Source organism: Salvelinus alpinus, chromosome 12, assembly GCF_045679555.1.
Source record: "Salvelinus alpinus chromosome 12, SLU_Salpinus.1, whole genome shotgun sequence".
Taxonomy (NCBI): Eukaryota; Metazoa; Chordata; class Actinopteri; order Salmoniformes; family Salmonidae; genus Salvelinus; species Salvelinus alpinus.
The window spans coordinates 46,905,373-46,923,695 of NC_092097.1; the positions used below are offsets into that span (position 1 = coordinate 46,905,373).

The 18,323-nt window shown below is 43.6% G+C and overlaps 1 protein-coding gene across 1 annotated transcript in view; it reads right to left on the minus strand.

The window, feature by feature from the left end:
- Positions 1–18,323, minus strand: part of LOC139536257 (plexin-B1-like) — a 174,980-nt gene that overhangs the window by 13,972 nt on the left and 142,685 nt on the right. The window contains exons 18-29 of the mRNA XM_071336630.1: positions 18,214–18,323; positions 17,566–17,742; positions 16,712–16,934; positions 14,346–14,591; positions 13,657–13,842; positions 13,075–13,223; positions 12,869–12,969; positions 3,627–3,844; positions 2,502–2,680; positions 2,121–2,187; positions 982–1,128; positions 382–547 (exon numbers count right to left, since the gene is read on the minus strand). The exon at positions 18,214–18,323 is cut by the window's right edge and continues 133 nt beyond it. Coding sequence (XP_071192731.1) covers positions 382–547; positions 982–1,128; positions 2,121–2,187; positions 2,502–2,680; positions 3,627–3,844; positions 12,869–12,969; positions 13,075–13,223; positions 13,657–13,842; positions 14,346–14,591; positions 16,712–16,934; positions 17,566–17,742; positions 18,214–18,323 — 1,969 coding nt within the window. The remainder of the gene's footprint in view (positions 1–381; positions 548–981; positions 1,129–2,120; positions 2,188–2,501; positions 2,681–3,626; positions 3,845–12,868; positions 12,970–13,074; positions 13,224–13,656; positions 13,843–14,345; positions 14,592–16,711; positions 16,935–17,565; positions 17,743–18,213) is intronic.

Consider the following 18,323-nt stretch of genomic DNA (forward strand, 5'->3'; position numbering starts at 1 on the left):
CCCAGGTCCAGAGAGTCTGTGTGTGTGTTCCTCACCCAGGTCCAGAGAGTCTGTGTGTGTGTGTTCCTCACCCAGGTCCAGAGAGTCTGTGTGTGTGTTCCTCACCCAGGTCTAGGGAGTCTGTGTGTGTGTGTTCCTCACCCAGGTCCAGAGAGTCTGTGTGTGTGTGTTCCTCACCCAGGTCCAGAGAGTCTGTGTGTGTGTTCCTCACCCAGGTCCAGAGAGTCTGTGTGTGTGTTCCTCACCCAGGTCCAGAGAGTCTGTGTGTGTGTTCCTCACCCAGGTCCAGAGAGTCTGTGTGTGTGTTTCTCACCCAGGTCCAGAGAGTCTGTGTGTGTGTTCCTCACCCAGGTCCAGAGAGTCTGTGTGTGTGTTCCTCACCCAGGTCCAGAGAGTCTGTGTGTGGCCGGTGGGAGAAGGCGGTGCCCTTGTAGACCTGGTCCAGGAGTTTCTCCTTCACCTGGGTGATGGTGTCTATATCCAGCACCTTGGAGGGAAGCGGCTGCGTCTCATTCACCCCCTCGCCCTGCATCAACACGTTCAGGGTCTGGGGGGGGGGGGGGGGGAGCTTTCAATCACTCACAAAACACACTTTCCTGGATGGTCGTTAGATCTATTTATCTCTGGTTTTTCACTGAAGAAAAAGAAGGGAGTGTGTGTGTGTGGTTAAACTGAGTCCCTCTTGTGAACCAACACTGGACTTTCCCCCTTACTAGCTCTGACTCCGCTGATAACTACTTTAGGAATTGAGGAAAAATGTACTTACTATGACTGAGATATGTGGTTGTCTCACCTAGCTATGTTAAGATGAATGCACTAACTGTAAGTCGCTCTGGATAAGAGCGTCCGCTAAACGACTAAAATGTAAAAAGAAATGTGTATGAGTGTTGTGTCTGAACGCTTGAATGTGTGTGTGGGTACACGTCTGAATGTGTGTGTGTGTTGGTCTTTGTGTGGCCGTATGAGTGTGTGTATTCTCACCAGGGTCTTGTACTCAACATCCTCTCGGAGGAGACGGTTGTCGTTGAGCGTGTATTTGGCCTTGCCAGTCACCGCGTCCACCGGCCCCTTGTCCACCTGGTGCTTGATAGCCCTGAACAACATGTAGAGAGACTCGCCTGCAGAGTCCTGGAGAGAGGGGGAGACAACAACAGTTAGCATCATGCTAGCGAAACAGGTAAACAATTAGCATTGCGCTAACATATCAGATTAACAATTAGAATCCTGCTAACAAATCAGGTAAACAGTCAGCATAATGCTAACAAATCAGGTAAACAGTCAGCATAATGCTAACAAATCAGATAAACAGTCAGCATAATATTAACAAATGTATGTAAACAGTTAACATCATGATAACCAATCCGGTAAACAATTAGCATCATGTTAACAATCATTGTCCTGGGAAAGACGAGGAGACACAACATTTACCAACATGCTAAAAATGTATTCCTCCATTTCGCCTGCTAATGAATGCTAATGCTAGTAGCCAATTTGACCCACTCTGCTTAAAACTGGCATGGATAACATAGCCAAGATTCACAACCCTGGAATAAAGCCTTGGGCTAGTCGGAATTCTTTGAAAGTGCATCCTTCCTTCCTTGAAGTCATTACTGATTAGAAATGACTGAACAGGTGAAAGCCCTGTGGTGGCATCCTTTCATTTCTGTCCAATTGTGGCTAAACAGTGATTACTTCAAGGATGTACTCAGTCCTGACACGACTCATGTGGAACACAACGAGGGAGAGCTGTGACATACTGCTCTGGATAAGAATACTGTAAATGCAATATTCACGCAGAAAGGGTTTGAGCTTTGATTGGTTCTCTTTTTTCTTTCCTTAGAGTTTTGGACCTCACTTTGTTTGGATGTGAGAATCCAACAGTTGTATTAGAAGGGGTGCGGTACCCTCAGGATCTGTTTGTGGTTGTACATGTGGGTGTTGGAGTGAGAAATACACAGTAAAAAAAAAAAAAAAGAACAGCCCTTTTCATTAACCGACACTTCGTGCCATCAACATCAAGGAACCTTTCCAGACTCTGAAGTCAGGAAGACTGAGTTTGGTGTCAGCCAGACTAATCATTTCCTCCTCTGTGTGGAAGTAATTCCTGTGGACCGACTCACCCTGAGGAAAGCATAGAGGCTGATGGACATCCAGTTGGTCAGCAGCTTCTCCACCACTGTCTCCGTTCTGTAAAGCAAAAAATCACTTACACATATTCTCTCTCCTACACACCCTGACCTACACCCCCCCCCCCCCCCCCCACCCCCACACACACACACACTGTCTCCGTTCTGTAAAGCAAAAAATCACTTACACATATTCTCTCTCATACACACCCTGACCTACACCCCCCCCACACACACCCTGACCTACACCCCCCCACACACACCCTGACCTACACCCCCCCACACACACCCTGACCTACACCCCCCCACACACACCCTGACCTACACACACCTTGACCTACACCCCCCGCCCCCCACAATCTCTTCCTATCTTACCTCCGCAGCATGAGTTTAGGGTTCTTGACCACGTACTGCTCCACCAGGTCATTGAGCAGGGTCTTGAGGATGTCTGTGAAGTACTCCAGTTTACCATGCAGCGCCACAGTCAGGAGAGAGGCCACGTAGGCCCGGTCCCTTGGCGAGAACGTCCGCTGGCTCTCTAGGGTATGGATGAACTGGTAGCGAGGTGTAAGAGAAACGACAGCGTGAGAGAAAAAAAATGTAACGGCTAAATATCTCTCCCATTATATTTCAACCAGGGGAGGCTGGTGTAGTGAAGAGGATGTAATTTCAGTAACAAACAAAAACCGTATTTAGGAATCCCCCTTATAAAATGATACCTATGTCTGTTATAGGCTACCGCTACACAGTTTCAAAACCATAGAAATATAATCCATAGAATGGGCTTGGAACCTCTAATCCTGGTAATTTGACTGGTAAACTCATGGGTGCATTCGCAATGGCTGACTGGTATAGTGATGAGATCTGATGCTGGATTGCCATGGTACGATATGATGCTAACTAATGTGGCTCATGCAATGCAATGTATTTTTTGTAATGTCAGTTGAGTTGACTCAACAAATCATAGCACAGATTGATGGGTACGTTTCCTGCTTTTACTTCCTGCTTTGCTCCTATGGGTACACCAGTCCACCCATTTTGCCATCATTGACTTGGGAAGCCTTTTCTATTGATTCTATTTCTATGATTCGAACCCTCCTGAGCGGCACAGCGGTCTACGGCCTGCATCTCAGTGCAAGAGGCGTCACTACAGTCCCTGGTTCAATTCCAGGCTGGATCACATCCGGCCGTGATTGGGAGTCCCATTGGGCGGCACACAATTGGCCCAGCGTCGTCCGTGTTTGGGGTAGGCTGTCATTGTAAATAAGAATTTGTTCTTAACTGACTTGCCTAGTTAAATAATGGTTAAATAAATAAAACATACACGTTTAGTATTGCCAGGTGAGGTCAGCTACCAATATTCTTCAATGCATTCATACCTTGCCTGCTTTCCTTCAAAAACACTTGTCTAAAACAAACTTGTTTTAGACTATCAAGAGTCCAATAACATAGTAAGAATCGGTCCAGTTCTTTCACCAATCATCATCACTGTCCCCCTACCTTGGTGAGGAAGAGTTTGCTGTTGAGCAGGTTAGAAAGCTGCACCAGGCCCTGCTCCACTGTGGCCCGCCGACTCTCCTGCACGTCCAGATCCCTCCGCAGGGGCGACTCGCGGTGGCCCGGGAAGAAGATCCGCTCGGCATAGCGCCGGTAGTCCAGGAAGGGGATGCCCGAGCCCACCAGGTCACTGGACATGTCCATCATCTCCGTCATCAGGTCTAGAGGAGCAGGGTCAGGAGTTCAAAGGTTAAGGGGGTGCAACTTAAAAAAAAATATATATTAACCCACCCCCCCTATTCGGAGGACACATATCTTGTTGGTTTTTTACAGCTTTTGTGCTACATTTTACATATACATTTTACATTTATGGTACTTTTATATATAATCACATAATGATACATTACCAAACATAAGCTCATTAATGCTGTCGTTCTGCCCCTGAACAAGGCAGTTAACCCGCTGTTCCTAGGCCGGCATTGAAAATAACATTGTTCTTAACTGACTTGCCTAGTTAAATAAAGGTTAAATAAATTAATAATAAAATCCAAACCCTCAGCCACTCTCAGCCCATCCCACCTATCACCATAGACCACCCTCATTTGGTTTCCATGTGCCATGTATTTTTCAATTCTGCTGTGATGCTTTACATATATGTTGAACCTTTCTAATAGTATAGAATCCACAGATTGTGAGCTGAAGATGAAAAACCTTCCTACGACTATTATTATATTATTTATTGACTGACTATGGCTTTCCAAATCGACCAAAACTGGTTAATTTTAAGTGAATGTTGTGATTTTTTAACCATTCCTATATAAATATATATATATATATATATACAGTGGGGAGAACAAGTATTTGATACACTGCCGATTTTGCAGGTTTTCCTACTTACAAAGCATGTAGAGGTCTGTAATTTTTATCATAGGTACACTTCAACTGTGAGAGACGGAATCTAAAACAAAAATCCAGAAAATCACATTGTATGATTTTTAAGTAATTAATTTGCATTTTATAGCATGACATAAGTATTTGATCACCTACCAACCAGTAAGAATTCCGGCTCTCACAGACCTGTTCGTTTTTCTTTAAGAAGCCCTCCTGTTCTCCACTCATTACCTGTATTAACTGCACTTGTTTGAACTCGTTACCTGTATAAAAGACACCTGTCCACACACGCAATCAAACAGACTCAAACCTCTCCACAATGGCCAAGACCAGAGAGCTGTGTAAGGAGATCAGGGATAAAATTGTAGACCTGCACAAGGCTAGGATGGACTACAGGACAATAGGCAAGCAGCTTGGTGAGAAGGCAACAACTGTTGGCGCAATTATTAGAAAATGGAAGAAGTTTAAGATGACGGTCAATCGCCCTTGGTCTGGGGCTCCATGCAAGATCTCACCTCGTGGAGCATCAATGATCATGAGGAAGGTGAGGGATCAACCCAGAACTACACGGCAGGACCTGGTCAATGACCTGAAGAGAGCTGGGACCACAGTCTCAAAGAAAACCATTAGTAACACACTACGCCGTCATGGATTAAAATCCTGCAGCACACGCAAGGTCCCCCTGCTCAAGCCAGCGCATGTCCAGGCCCTTCTGAAGTTTGCCAATGACCCTCTGGGTGATCCAGAGGAGGAATGGGAGAAGGTCATGTGGTCTGATGAGACAAAAATATAGCTTTTTGGTCTAAACTCCACTCGCCGTGTTTGGAGGAAGAAGAAGGATGAGTACAACCCCAAGAACACCATCTCAACCGTGAAGCATGGAGGTGGAAACATCATTCTTTGGGGATGCTTTTCTGCAAAGGGGACAGGGCGACTGCACCGTATTGAGGGGAGGATGGATGGGGCCATGTATCGCGAGATCTTGGCCAACAACCTCCTTCCCTCAGTAAGAGCATTGAAGATGGGTCGTGGCTGGGTCTTCCAGCATGACAACGACCCGAAACACACAGCCAGGGCAACTAAGGAGTGGCTCCGTAAGAAGCATCTCAAGGTCCTGGAGTGGCCTAGCCAGTCTCCAGACCTGAACCCAATAGAAAATCTTTGGAGGGAGCTGAAAGTCCGTATTGCCCAGCGACAGCCCCCAAACCTGAAGGATCTGGAGAAGGTCTGTATGGAGGAGTGGGCCAAAATCCGTGCTGCAGTGTGTGCAAACCTGGTCAAGAACTACAGGAAATGTATGATCTCTGTAATTGCAAACAAAGGTTTCTGTACCAAATATTAAGTTCTGCTTTTCTGATGTATCAAATACTTATTTCATGCAATAAAATGCAAATTAATTACTTAAAAATCATAGAATGCGATTTTCTGGATATTTGTTTTAGATTCTGTCTCTCACAGTTGAAGTGTACCTATGATAAAAATTACAGACCTCTACATGCTTTGTAAGTAGGAAAACCTGCAAAATCGGCAGTGTATCAAATACTTGTTCTCCCCACTGTATATATATATATATATATATATTCTGTTGGTGGCAAGAATTGTGTATAATAATTTAAATTGAAGCACTAAGTGTTGAATCAAGTGTTGTTTTTTGTACCAGTTCATAAACCATGTGCCATGGAATCAATACATCGAAAATCTCTTCCCATTTATTTTGCAACCTGTATGGCGCAGCTGTCAACATTTCGTCCTCAAATGAAACTGGTATATTTTTCTATTTATGCCAGTTCCTTTCAGCCAATTTATACATTTAATATATGGCAGGCAAACAAGTTCCCTACCTTCTCCCTTTTCCACTTGCCTCCTCCATTTTTGTGGTAATGCTGCAAATCAGTTGGTAGTAAGTTTGGATTGAGCAGACATTCTCATATATTTTCCATAGCTGCATTTGTGACATAACTCCTCCCTTTATATTCATAATATAATTAATACATATAATCTAATTGAAGATTTCTTTCTATAAAGAATGTATTTTTATCAATCAGTATATTTGAGTTTAACCATAACATTTGTTGTAATATTTGTTCTATCTTTTCTGGAGGATAAAACTGAAATTGTAACCAGCTTTGTATGGCTTGTTTAAGAAAGGGCGATACAAAATAACATGTTCATTTAGTCCGAAATGAGAAGGTGTAATCTGTATAAAAGCAAAAAGGCAATTTTTAAACAAAGGATGAGCCTTTCTTAATAATCTACCGGAGAACTATTTGGGGTTTAAGTATAACTTATGTATGAGTGAAGCGTTTAGTGAGAGGTTTAAAGCTTTAATATTTAATCATTTTAGTCCGCCAAACTCATAACCATTATATAAATAGGCACTTTTAATTTTGTTTGGCTTAGCATACCAAATTAAAAAAAAATATTTTTGCTCATATGATTTTAAAAAACAAGTTGTCTGGAGTAGGCAGTGCCATTAGTAAGTAAACTGTGATAGGATCAAAGAGTTAATCAATGTCATTTAAAAAAATAAATAGACAAGTATTTATCTATTTAGAATAGAATTTTATCTACTTTTGGAAACATTCTATTGAAATTGATTGTGGTAAGGTAATATTTTTTTTTTGAGATGTGAATACCAAGTTTGTCTAACTTCACCATCCGCCCATTTTAATTGGTAAACTACAAGGTAGTGTAAACACTATTTTTTTAATGATCCAATACGTAATATGGTACACTTGTCATAATTAGGTTTTAGTCCAGAGAGGCTAGAAAAGTTATCAAGATCTTCAATGAGACTGTGCAGGGATCCAGATTGCGGACTTAATAAAAAACTTGAGTCATCGGCATACATTGATACTTTTGTTTTTATCCCCTGGATTTCTAACCCCTTGATGTTCTTTTTTGATCTAATTTTAATAGCTAGCATCTCAATGGCCATAATAAATAAATAAATATGGAGACAGACAGCCTCGTTTTATTCCACTTAAAAGTTCAATACTTTCTGAGAAGTAACAATTATTTACTATTTTACATCTGGGGTTGCTGTACATAACTTAAAACCTTTTCTCAATACAGGGGGTGCTGTTTCCACTTTGGAAAATATCGTCTCCAAATTAAACTGCCTCATACTCAATTCTTGCTCGTACAATATGCATATTATTATTACTATTGGATAGAAAACAATCTCTAGTTTCTAAAACCGTTTGAATTATGTCTGTGGGTGAACCAGAACTCTTTCTACAGCGAAAATCATGACAGGACATGCGAAGGTCTGAAAACTAGGCTCTGATCTCGGATCAGTTTAAAACTCTGTGTGTGCCCTATGGATCGAAATGAACTGCACCCGCCTTCCCCTGGATGTCAGTAACCAATGAGAAGTGGAATGGAATCTCTACGTATTTCTCAGAGTTTATAAAAGGCAATGGAGTGACATGTCCCTTCTTTTCGTCGCTCGCCAAGGCGCAAGAGGGCACATCAGAATGGCATGTTGAATAGCTCTTGTTATCGGGCTAAGATATATCCGTCTGTGATTTAATTCGAAATAGGTGTTAGAAACATCATAACGAAGTTATTTGAAACCGATTTATATCAGTTTATGCGAGTATATTGCTATTTTCGGAATTTTCGTAGTATTGCGTTTGAGGATTTGGACATGTGTGTGCCAGGTAGCTACTATTAGCTGCTAGTTCCGACGTTGAAGTGGACGTTTTACAACAAAGCAACGATTCTTTTGGACAAAAGGACACCTTGCCCAAGATTCTGATGGAAGCTCGTCCAAAAGTAAGAACTATTTATGATTTTATTCCGTATTTATGTGGAAAAATGTAAACGCATTTTTCGGCCAATATTGCGGCACTAGTCTGGCTGTAACGCACACTGTATGTCAAGTAAGGTTAATTTTAAAAATCTAAATCAGCGGTTGCATTAATAACCAATGCATCTTTCATTAGCTGTCCAACCTGTATTTTTTTAGTCAATCTAATCGATAAATAATCGTAAACTTAGGTGCCCTTCCAAGACGGCGCCGGCCAGAATGCATGCCATGTTTTGACTGATTACATAGCATAACCACGATTTGTGATGCTAAATATGCACATTTTCGAACAAACTCTATATGCATTGTGTAATATGATGTTACAGGACTGTCATCTGAAGAATTCTGAGAAGGTTAGTGAAAAAAATAATATATTTTGGTGGTGATAACGTTATCGCGCTTTTTGCCTTGAATCAATTCTGGGGTGATGTTAGCTCATGTGGTATGCTAATATAACGATATATTGTGTTTTCGCTGTAAAACACTTAGAAAATCTGAAATATTGTCTGGATTCACAAGATGTTGGGCTTTCATTTGCTGTACGCTGTGTATTTTTCAGAAATGTTTTAAGATGAGTAATTAGGTAATACACGTTGCTCTCTGTAGTTATTCTAGTCGCTTTGGGTGAGTTTTGTGATAGTGGCTGCAATGGTAAACTGTGATTTATACCTGAAAAATGCACATTTTTCTAAAAAAACATATGCTATACCATAAATATGTTATCAGACTGTCATCTTATGAAGTTGTTTCTTGGTTAGTGGCTATATATATCTTTATTTAGTCGAATTAGTGATAGCTACTGATGGAGTAAAAAAATGGTGGACAAAAAAAAGTTGTGTCTTTTGCTATGGTGGTTAGCTAATAGAAATACATATTTTGTCTTCCCTGTAAAACATTTTAAAAATCAGAAATGATGGCTGGATTCACAAGATGTGTATCTTTCATCTGGTGTCTTGGACTTGTGATTTAATGATATTTAGATGCTAGTATTTACTTGTGACGCTATGCTAGGCTATGCTAGTCAGCTTTTTTACTGTGGGGGGTGCTCCCGGATCCGGGATGAGTACCAAGTAAAAGTTAAACCATTGTATAAGAGATTTACCGAAACTAAAGTAATCCAGGCATTTATATATAAATTCTAGTCGTACCAAACGTAAAAGTATCAAACGCCTTTTCAAAATCTGATATGAAGACCAGACCTGGTATCTTTGATGTTTCATAGATTTCAATTGTTTCAAGTAATTCACGTATATTATCGCCAATATATCGTCCATGTAAAAAACCTGTCTGATCAGGATGAACAATATCTGGTAAAACATTTTTAATTCTATGTGCTATGCATTTCGCCAGGATTTTCACATCACAACATTGAAGTGTGAAAGGCCTCCAGTTTTTTTATTGAAGTGTGAAAGGCCTCCAGTTTTCACATCACAACATTGAAGTGTGAAAGGCCTCCAGTTTTTTTATTAAATGGACTGGATCTTTATACTTACCACCTGGATCCTGTTTTAGTAATAATGAAATCAGACCTTCTTGTTGAGTACCTGAAAGTCTACCATTGTCATAAGACTGAGTACATCAAAAAAAGGTCTGAAATCTCTCTACTGGTATACCATCAAGCCCTGGTGTTGTTCCAGACTGAAAATATTTAATTGCCAAAAAAAGTTCCTCTTCTGTAAGTTGGCCTTCACACAGGTCTTTCTGTAAATGTTACATTTGACATTATTATTATTATTATTATTAGGAAAGAAATCCTCCAGTTAACATCAATCAGTGTAAATGGAGGAGCTTAAAATATTTTGCTTCCTCTCTCAAAATATAATTTGGTGAATCATGGATGACTCCATCATTTGTAACGAGTTTCTGTAAATAACTTTTGGTAGCATTTCTACGTTGAAGATTCACCATTTTCCATCCAATTCGCTTTATTTTTGTAATACATTATACTTAATGGTTCTTGAATAAGTATCTCCAATTCTTTTTGTTTTTCCTCTAACCTATTTTGTGCCTCTATAGTAGTTTCCTTACCATCTACCTGCGCTGTTACTTCCTCTATTAGTCTGATCTCTTTTAACCTAAACCGCTTTATTTATTTTATTTTATTTTTTATTTTATACATTTTATCCCCTTTTCTCCTCAATTTTCGTGGTATCCAATCGCTAGTAATTACTATCTTGTCTCATCGCTACAACTCCCGTACGGGCTCGGGAGAGACGAAGGTCGAAAGCCATGCGTCCTCCGAAGCACAACCCAACCAAGCCGCACTGCTTCTTAACACAGCGCGCCTCCAACCCGGAAGCCAGCCGGGTTGTGTCGGAGGAAACACTGTGCACCCGCCCCCCTCGGTTAGCGCGCACTGCCCCCGGCCCGCCACAGGAGTCGCTGGAGCGCGATGAGACAAGGATATCCCTACCGGCCAAACCCTCCCTAACCCGGACGACGCTATGCCAATTGTGCGTCGCCCCACGGGCCTCCCGGGCGCGGCCGGCTGCGACAGAGCCTGGGCGCGAACCCAGAGACTCTGGTGGCGCAGCTAGCACTGCGATGCAGTGCTCTAGACCACTGCGCCACCCGGGAGGCCGCTTTTGTTTTAATGATGAGTATTGTATGGCCTCTAAAAGTACATTTAAAAGTGTCCCATACAAGGGGGTGTGACCTTGCTCGGAACATGTGCCAATCAAAAAAAGGGCTGACTTTTATTTGTTTTGTTTATTTGGATCCCGGTTAGCTTTTGCAGAAGCAGCAAATCAAATAAAAACGTATTTGTCGCATGCGTAGTAAACAACAGGTGTTCCCAACAAGGCAGAGAAAAATAGAAAAATAATAGAAAGAGAAGAGGAAGAATAAATAAACAGGAATAGTTACAAGAGCAGCTACTTCCTGTGGTCCACAATAAACTAAACATGACAAGTAACAAATCACCGATACACAAGGACAGTCACACACATTTTAAATACAACGATATACAAACACAACTAAAAACAATAAAACAAAAAATGTTGGGGTTTTATTTTTCCTTTATTTATACAGGTTTTTTCTCATTGAGATAATATCTATTTTCCAAGAGAGACCTGGTCCAATAGCCAAAAAACGTCTCATTAAGCATTACAGATATGTAACTTCAATGTTACGTTAAAATCTCCAATACACCAGTCTCCAACACGATGCAAAGCTTACAATGAATCAGCCAATCGATGTGCTTTCTGTGCAACAGCCGTAGTTGGCCTTGTGCAGCCGTATCGAAGCTCATTGAAGACCTGTATGTAAGCATTGTCCACAGATTTCAACTAGCAGTGGACTCTTCCTGTATTTCTTTTCTTTTTTTGTGTGTTAGAGAGTGTCTGTGTGTGTCCACTCACAGTCCCGCCACTCCAGTGAAAGTCAGTGGAGAAAAGAGGCCCCTTAAAAAGGCTATACAGAACTTTTGGATTTTAAGCTAAAAGGGTCAGCTAAATGAACAGATATATTGTCCAGAAGTTACCTCATTGGACAAAAAGGGGTACACTCCCCAGAACCATGAGAAACATCCCTCAGGGAGCTCGACTCATGGTTTTTAATGTTGTCAATATTATTGCAGAGCCAAGTTTCCACACTTTGGTCTGGACAATAAAGTTTATTTTAGTCCAACTGAACGATGGAATGCTGACGTTGAAACTAGATGCTGAGAATTGTGTTATTGCTTCAAAAGCAATGAATGTTGACATTGGGCGAGGAGTGGGGCCAAAATTAAACTTGTTATTGTCAGAAGCCCACTGAGTGGAATTCGAAGATATTTCATACGCACAGGGATTATATGATCAGATCATTATATAAAAAAAGTTCAAAAACAAAATGGATCCATCCGCGTCAAGGATAAATAAACACACAGGGGGTTCTCGTTTTTCTATCAGAGTTCTGTCAGGGTTCACAAACTGAAAGGACTGGATAGGTGAGAAATATAGAAAGAGCCTGCTACTTCCCTATTGGGGGGGTTAGTAATATATTGAAATGTCTCTCTTCCCATGTCTCTCCTATTGGGGGGTTAGTAATATATTGAAATGTCTCTCCTATTGGGGGGTTAGTAATATATTGAAATGTCTCTCTTCCCATGTCTCTCCATTTGGGGGGTTAGTAATATAATGAAATGTCTCTCTTCCCATGTCTCTTCCTCCCTCATATCACATTTCTCTGTCTCTTTCGGAGCGATTCAGGTGTGTTAGTGCTGGGCTGGAACAAAATCCTGTACACTGCCACCCTCCAGGACCAGAAGTGCCAAACCACTGTTCTATTTAGACTGTCTGCTGTGGTGTGTGACTGAACTGGGAACTCTTTCTCGCAGCAGTATCCCCAACTCTTTCTTGTCACTTCTCTCACAATATACCACGGTCTCTCTCTATATCCCTCTAACTCTGCCTGTGGGGGAGAAGGTTGGTGCATTGAAATATAATGCATCTGCTTGTACCTCCTAGTTATTGGAACCCTCAATATGGCCATTGACTTGAAAGGGGATGTAGGTTCTATTAATTCTATTTTTATGGATTAGTTAGTGTTGGGGTCTGACCTGTGAACTCCTTCTTGCAGCGGTCTCTCACACTGGTCTCCAGGTTCTCCAGTTGGATCTGAACCTTCTTGTAGTCCCTCAGAGCCTGTTTACTCTTCCTCCTGTTAACACGCGCGCACACACACACACACACCACATTAGAACTGTACTCACATCCCAAGATACAGAAGGTTCACGTAAACAAATACCTGTGCACACACACATACCTGTAGATGAGCACTATGATGAGGACGATGAGGGCTAGGATGGAGGCCCCCATGGCCACCCCTACCTGGGCCTCCAGGGGGAAGGTGGACAGGCTGAGGATGTCGTACTGCACCGTACCCAGGGAGAAGTTCAGGTTGCCCATGTGGACCTGGAACACACACAGACAAATCTGCTATGGCGCTAGACTGTACAAGCTGGGGTTAGGGTTAATTAGCCTCAAATGGGGTGAGGGAGCCAAATGAGACTACTGAGATGTGTCAACCGTGTTTTTATCAGAAAACCTTACTGTCGACTCAGTCCTCCCATTTTTCTTTCCTCAATGTCTCTCTCTCTCTCAAAGCGCATTGGAGGACAAGGTCCGAGTGAGGGACCTTGGATCCTCTCCTCCAATGCGCCTTGAGAGAGAAGTGACAAACGGAGGAAACAAGGACAGAGGAAGCAAGGATTTGACAACTAATAATGTTTTTAGACACAGCCCTATTGTGTTGGAATGAATGCTCTTATCTATCTTGTGTACTGTAATGTGTATGTTTGTCCTCAGGACAGTGCGTACAGGAACAGAACTGCAGAGGTGGACTCACGGTGAACTCGGGAAGCGTGTCGGCACCCTCGCGTTTCCTTCCGCTGTTGGGGGGTCCCGGGAAGGGCTGCTGGGGTGGGGGCTCGCAGTACAGGTGGTTCCTGGTCAGGGTCTTCACAGCACACACCCCCTCCCCCACCAACACCACCACCTCCTCTTTAGAGATGGCCAGGTCCAAGTTCTCACCCTAGGGAGGGGGGAGAGAGACATAGAAAGACGGGGAGTATGAGATGAAGAGAGGACGAAAGAGAGAGAAGATATTACCACATTGAGCATCATGCTGGAATCAAAACTTCTGTATTCCTTTTCTTTGGAACATTCCTCTATTTCCCCAATGTGCAGGTCTATCTTTCATGGGAGTCTAGCCTTCCACTACACAGACAGGGGGATAGAATGAAAGCGTTTTATTTGCGACTGCAACTTTCAGCTACAAGGTCTTCCAGTTGAGTGGAAAGACTTGCAATGAAATAAGACATAATTTCCATTCTATCCCCTTGCCTTGGCTTTATAGTAGTACCTAGTGGGTAATGCTAACCTCTAGCTGTCAACTGTACATGCTGTTAGCCTGAAGCTGGCTAGCCTCCAGCAGCTTATTTACCAAGTTGAGAGAGTAACAGCTAGCGGACAATGCTAACCTCCAGCAGCTTATTTAACATGTTGAGAGAGTAGCAGCTAGCGGCTAATGCTAACCTCCAGCTGAATAAAGCTTCCTGGGTTGTAGCGGTAGGGCTTGAGGGGCTCCTGCTGGTTGAGCGGGTGCAGCACGGGGTTAGGCTCGTAGCTGAAGGCCCCCTGGGGGCTGACGGTACCAAACGGGAAGCGCAGGTTGTCCAGGAGGAAGGCCACGTCCACCTGCGAGCCCCACACAGAGGGCTCCACTGCCGGGCTCCGGCACAGGATCAGACTGGACGAGTTGACCTCGCAACGCTCAATGTACTGGTGGAGGGAGATAGAGAAGAGGGGGAGGAGTAAAACAATCCATTAATCAAATGCATTTATAAAGCACTTTTTACATCAGCAGTTGTCACAAAGCACTTTTAAATAACCCAAGATGGAGGGCAGCAGGGCAGTATCTTCCGAGATTCCTAAAGATTGGAAAGCTGCCGCGGTCATCCCCCTCTTCAAAGGGGGTGACACTCTAGACCCAAACTGTTACAGACCTATATCCTTCCCTGCCTTTCCAAAGTCTTCGAAAGCCAAGTTAACAAACAGATCACTGACCATTTCGAATCCCACCGTACCTTCTCCACTGTGCAATACGGTTTCCGAGCTGGTCACGGGTGCACCTCAGCCACTCTCAAGGTACTAAACAATATCATAACCGCCATTGATAAAAGACAGTACTGTGCAGCCGTCTTCATCGACCTGGCCAAGGCTTTCGACTCTGTCAATCACCGTATTCTTATCAGCAGACTCAAAAGCCTTGATTTCTCTAATGACTGCCTCGCCTGGTTCACGAACTACTTCTCTGATAGAGTTCAGTTTGTCAAATCGGAGGGCCTGTTGTCCAGACCTCTGGCAGTCTCTATGGGGGTACCACAGGGTTAAATTCTCGGGCCGACTCTTTTCTCTGTATACATCAATGATGTTGCTCTTGCTGCTGGTGATTCTTTGATCCACCTCAACGCAGACGACACCATTCTGTATACATCTGGCCCTTCTTTGGACACTGTGCTAACAAACCTCCAAACAAGCTTCAATGCCATACAACACTCCTTCCGTGGCCTCCAACTGCTCTTAAATGCAAGTAAAACTAAATGCATGCTCTTCAACCGATCGCTGCCCGCACCTGCCCGCCCACCCGACTAGCTTCATTACTCTGGACGGTTCTGACTTAGAATATGTGGACAACTACAAATACCTAGGTGTCTGATTAGACTGTAAACTCTCCTTCCAGACTCATATTAAGCATCTCCAATCCAAAGTCAAATCTAGAATCGGCTTACCATTTTTGCAACAAAGCCTCCTTCACTCATGCTGCCAAACTTACCCTCGTAAAACTGACTATCCTACCGATCCTCGACTTCGGCGATGTCATTTACAAAATAGCCTCCAACTCTCTACTCAGCAAACTGGATTCAGTCTATCACAGTGCCATCCGTATTGTCGCCGAAGCCCCATATACCACCCACCACTGCGACCTGTATGCTCTCGTCAGCTGGCCCTCGCTACATATTCGTCACCAGACCCACTGGCTCCAGGTCGTCTATAAAACTTTGCTATGTAAAGCTCCGCCTTCTCAGCTCACTGGTCACCATAACAACACCCACCCGTAGCACACACTCCAGCAGGTATATTTCACTGGTCATCCCCAAAGCCAACACCTCTTTGGCCGCCTTTCTTTCCAGTTCTCTGCTGCCAATTACTGGAACGAATTGCATAAATTGCTGAAGTTGGAGACTTATATTTCCCTCACTAACTTTAGCAGCTTACCGATCGCTGCAACTGTATATAGCCCATCTGTAAATGGCCCATCCAACTACCTACCTCATCCCCATTATGGTTTTTATTTACTTTTTTTGCTCTTTTGCACACAAGTATTTCTACTTGCACATCATCATCTGCACATCTATCACTCCAGTGTTAATTTGCTAAATTGTAATTACTTCGCTACTATGGCCTATTTATTGCCTTACCTCCTTACTCCATTTGCACACACTGTATATAGATTTTTCTGTTATTGACTGTACTTTTGTTTATCCTATGTAACTCTGTGTTGTTGTTTTATGTCGCACTGCTTTGCTTTATCTTGGCCATGTCGCAGTTGTAAATGAGAACTTGTTCTCAACTGGTCTACCTGGTTAAATAAAGGTGAAATAATAAAAAATAATTTAAAAAAGTTACAATATTACTCCTTAGAATAGATTCTACAAAATACAGGAGAAAGATACATTTCATCTATACAGTCCTGAAACACACTCACCACCCACTCTCCTTCCCTCACCACCCACTCTCCTTCCCTCACCACCCACTCTCCTTCCCTCACCACCCACTCTCCTTCCCTCACCACCCACTCTCCTTCCCTCACCACCCACTCTCCTTCCCTCACCACACACCTGTATGATTGAGCAGACTGGGTCCCCAGGGCAGTTGGGCTCCGGTACGATCCTGCGATGCCTCCACAGCACCTTGTCCTCCGTCTCATGCTCCCTTTCTCCTCCACTCCTCCTCCTCCTTCTCCTCTGGGGGATGGACTCCCAGGGGAACACAGTGACCAACATGTTAGGTTGCTGTACCACATCCAGGTTGTGACCCGACACGAAGATCAGACGGCCACCGCTATACACAGAGAGGGGAGGAAATGTCACAAACCCATAGAAATACAATTACTAGAACGAAAAGGTTGTGGCCCAACACAAAGAGCAGACACCCACCTCTACACAAACAGAGAGGGAGGAGATGTGTCACAACACCTGTATGAGTGGGGCCAGGGACACTTAGAAATCCTTCTTTAACCTGTGTCCTCCCTTCATCTACACTGATTGAAGTGGATTTAACAAGTGACATCAATAAGGGATCATAGCTTTCACCTGGGTTCACCTGGTCTGTCTATGTCAAGGAAAGAGCAGGTGTTCATAATGTTTTGTATGTATGAGTGGGGCCAGGGACTCTGAACTTTAGATGGACCAGACAGACACTGCTACACACAGAGATAAGGAGGACAATGTTTTGTCATGAACGTAGAAATATAACTACTAGAATGGTAATTCCCATTCAAGTTAATGTTCTGTGATGGTCAGACTTGCGGCCATATTGAGTGTCCACTCGAGTGTTTCAGTCCAGTGGGGTCAAGTCCATTCAACTTTAGATCATTTTTATCAAGACGTTCCCTTAAGCGAAGTTCACGTAAACCAACTTCAGTTCACTTCAAGTAACACATCTCTAGATCTGTAAGAGGTCACACACACACCTGAGGAAGCTCTTGGCGGGCGCGGCCTGGGTGATGTTGGGGTTGGGGGTGAAGCGGTAGGCCGACTCGTGAAGGTGGCGCTGGCTGTTGCCATAGTGAAGCGTCACGCGGTGATCGCCCGTCCTGTTGCTGCTGCCCGTCACACACACCACACGGTCATCCTGGGCCTCTGATAAACTGAGGGGGAGGAGAGAAGAGGAGGAGGGAGGAGAGTGAGGAGAAAAGAGGAGGTGGGAGGAGAGAAGAGGGGGGAGAGAAGGAGGGGGGGGAAGAGAGAAGAGAAGGGAGGAGGAGAGAAGAGAAGAGAAGAGGAGAGGAGAGGAGAGGAGAGGAGAGAAGAGAGGAGAGAAGAGAGGAGGAGAGAATAGAAGAGAAGAGAGGAGGAGAGAATAGAAGAGAAGAGAAGAGAAGAGAGGAGGAGAGAAGAGAAGAGAGGAGGAGAGAAGAGAGGAGGAGAGAAGAGAGGAGGAGAGAATGGAGGAGGAGAGAAGAGAAGGGAGGAGGAGAGAATAGAAGGGAGGAGGAGAGAAGAGAAGGGAGGAGGAGAGAAGAGTGAGAGTAGTAGAGAACAGTACAGCACAGTGAACAGGATCATGTATCTGTCTCTCTCTTTATGTGTGTTCATGAATGAGTTTCATAATCACTCACATGACACATTGCACTCCTCCCACAGTGACAGTGATGTCAGAGGGGCGTCCCGTGAGCAGGTTCCTCCCAGTGATGGTCAGGGACGTGCCCCCCGCCTTGGGACCCCTCTG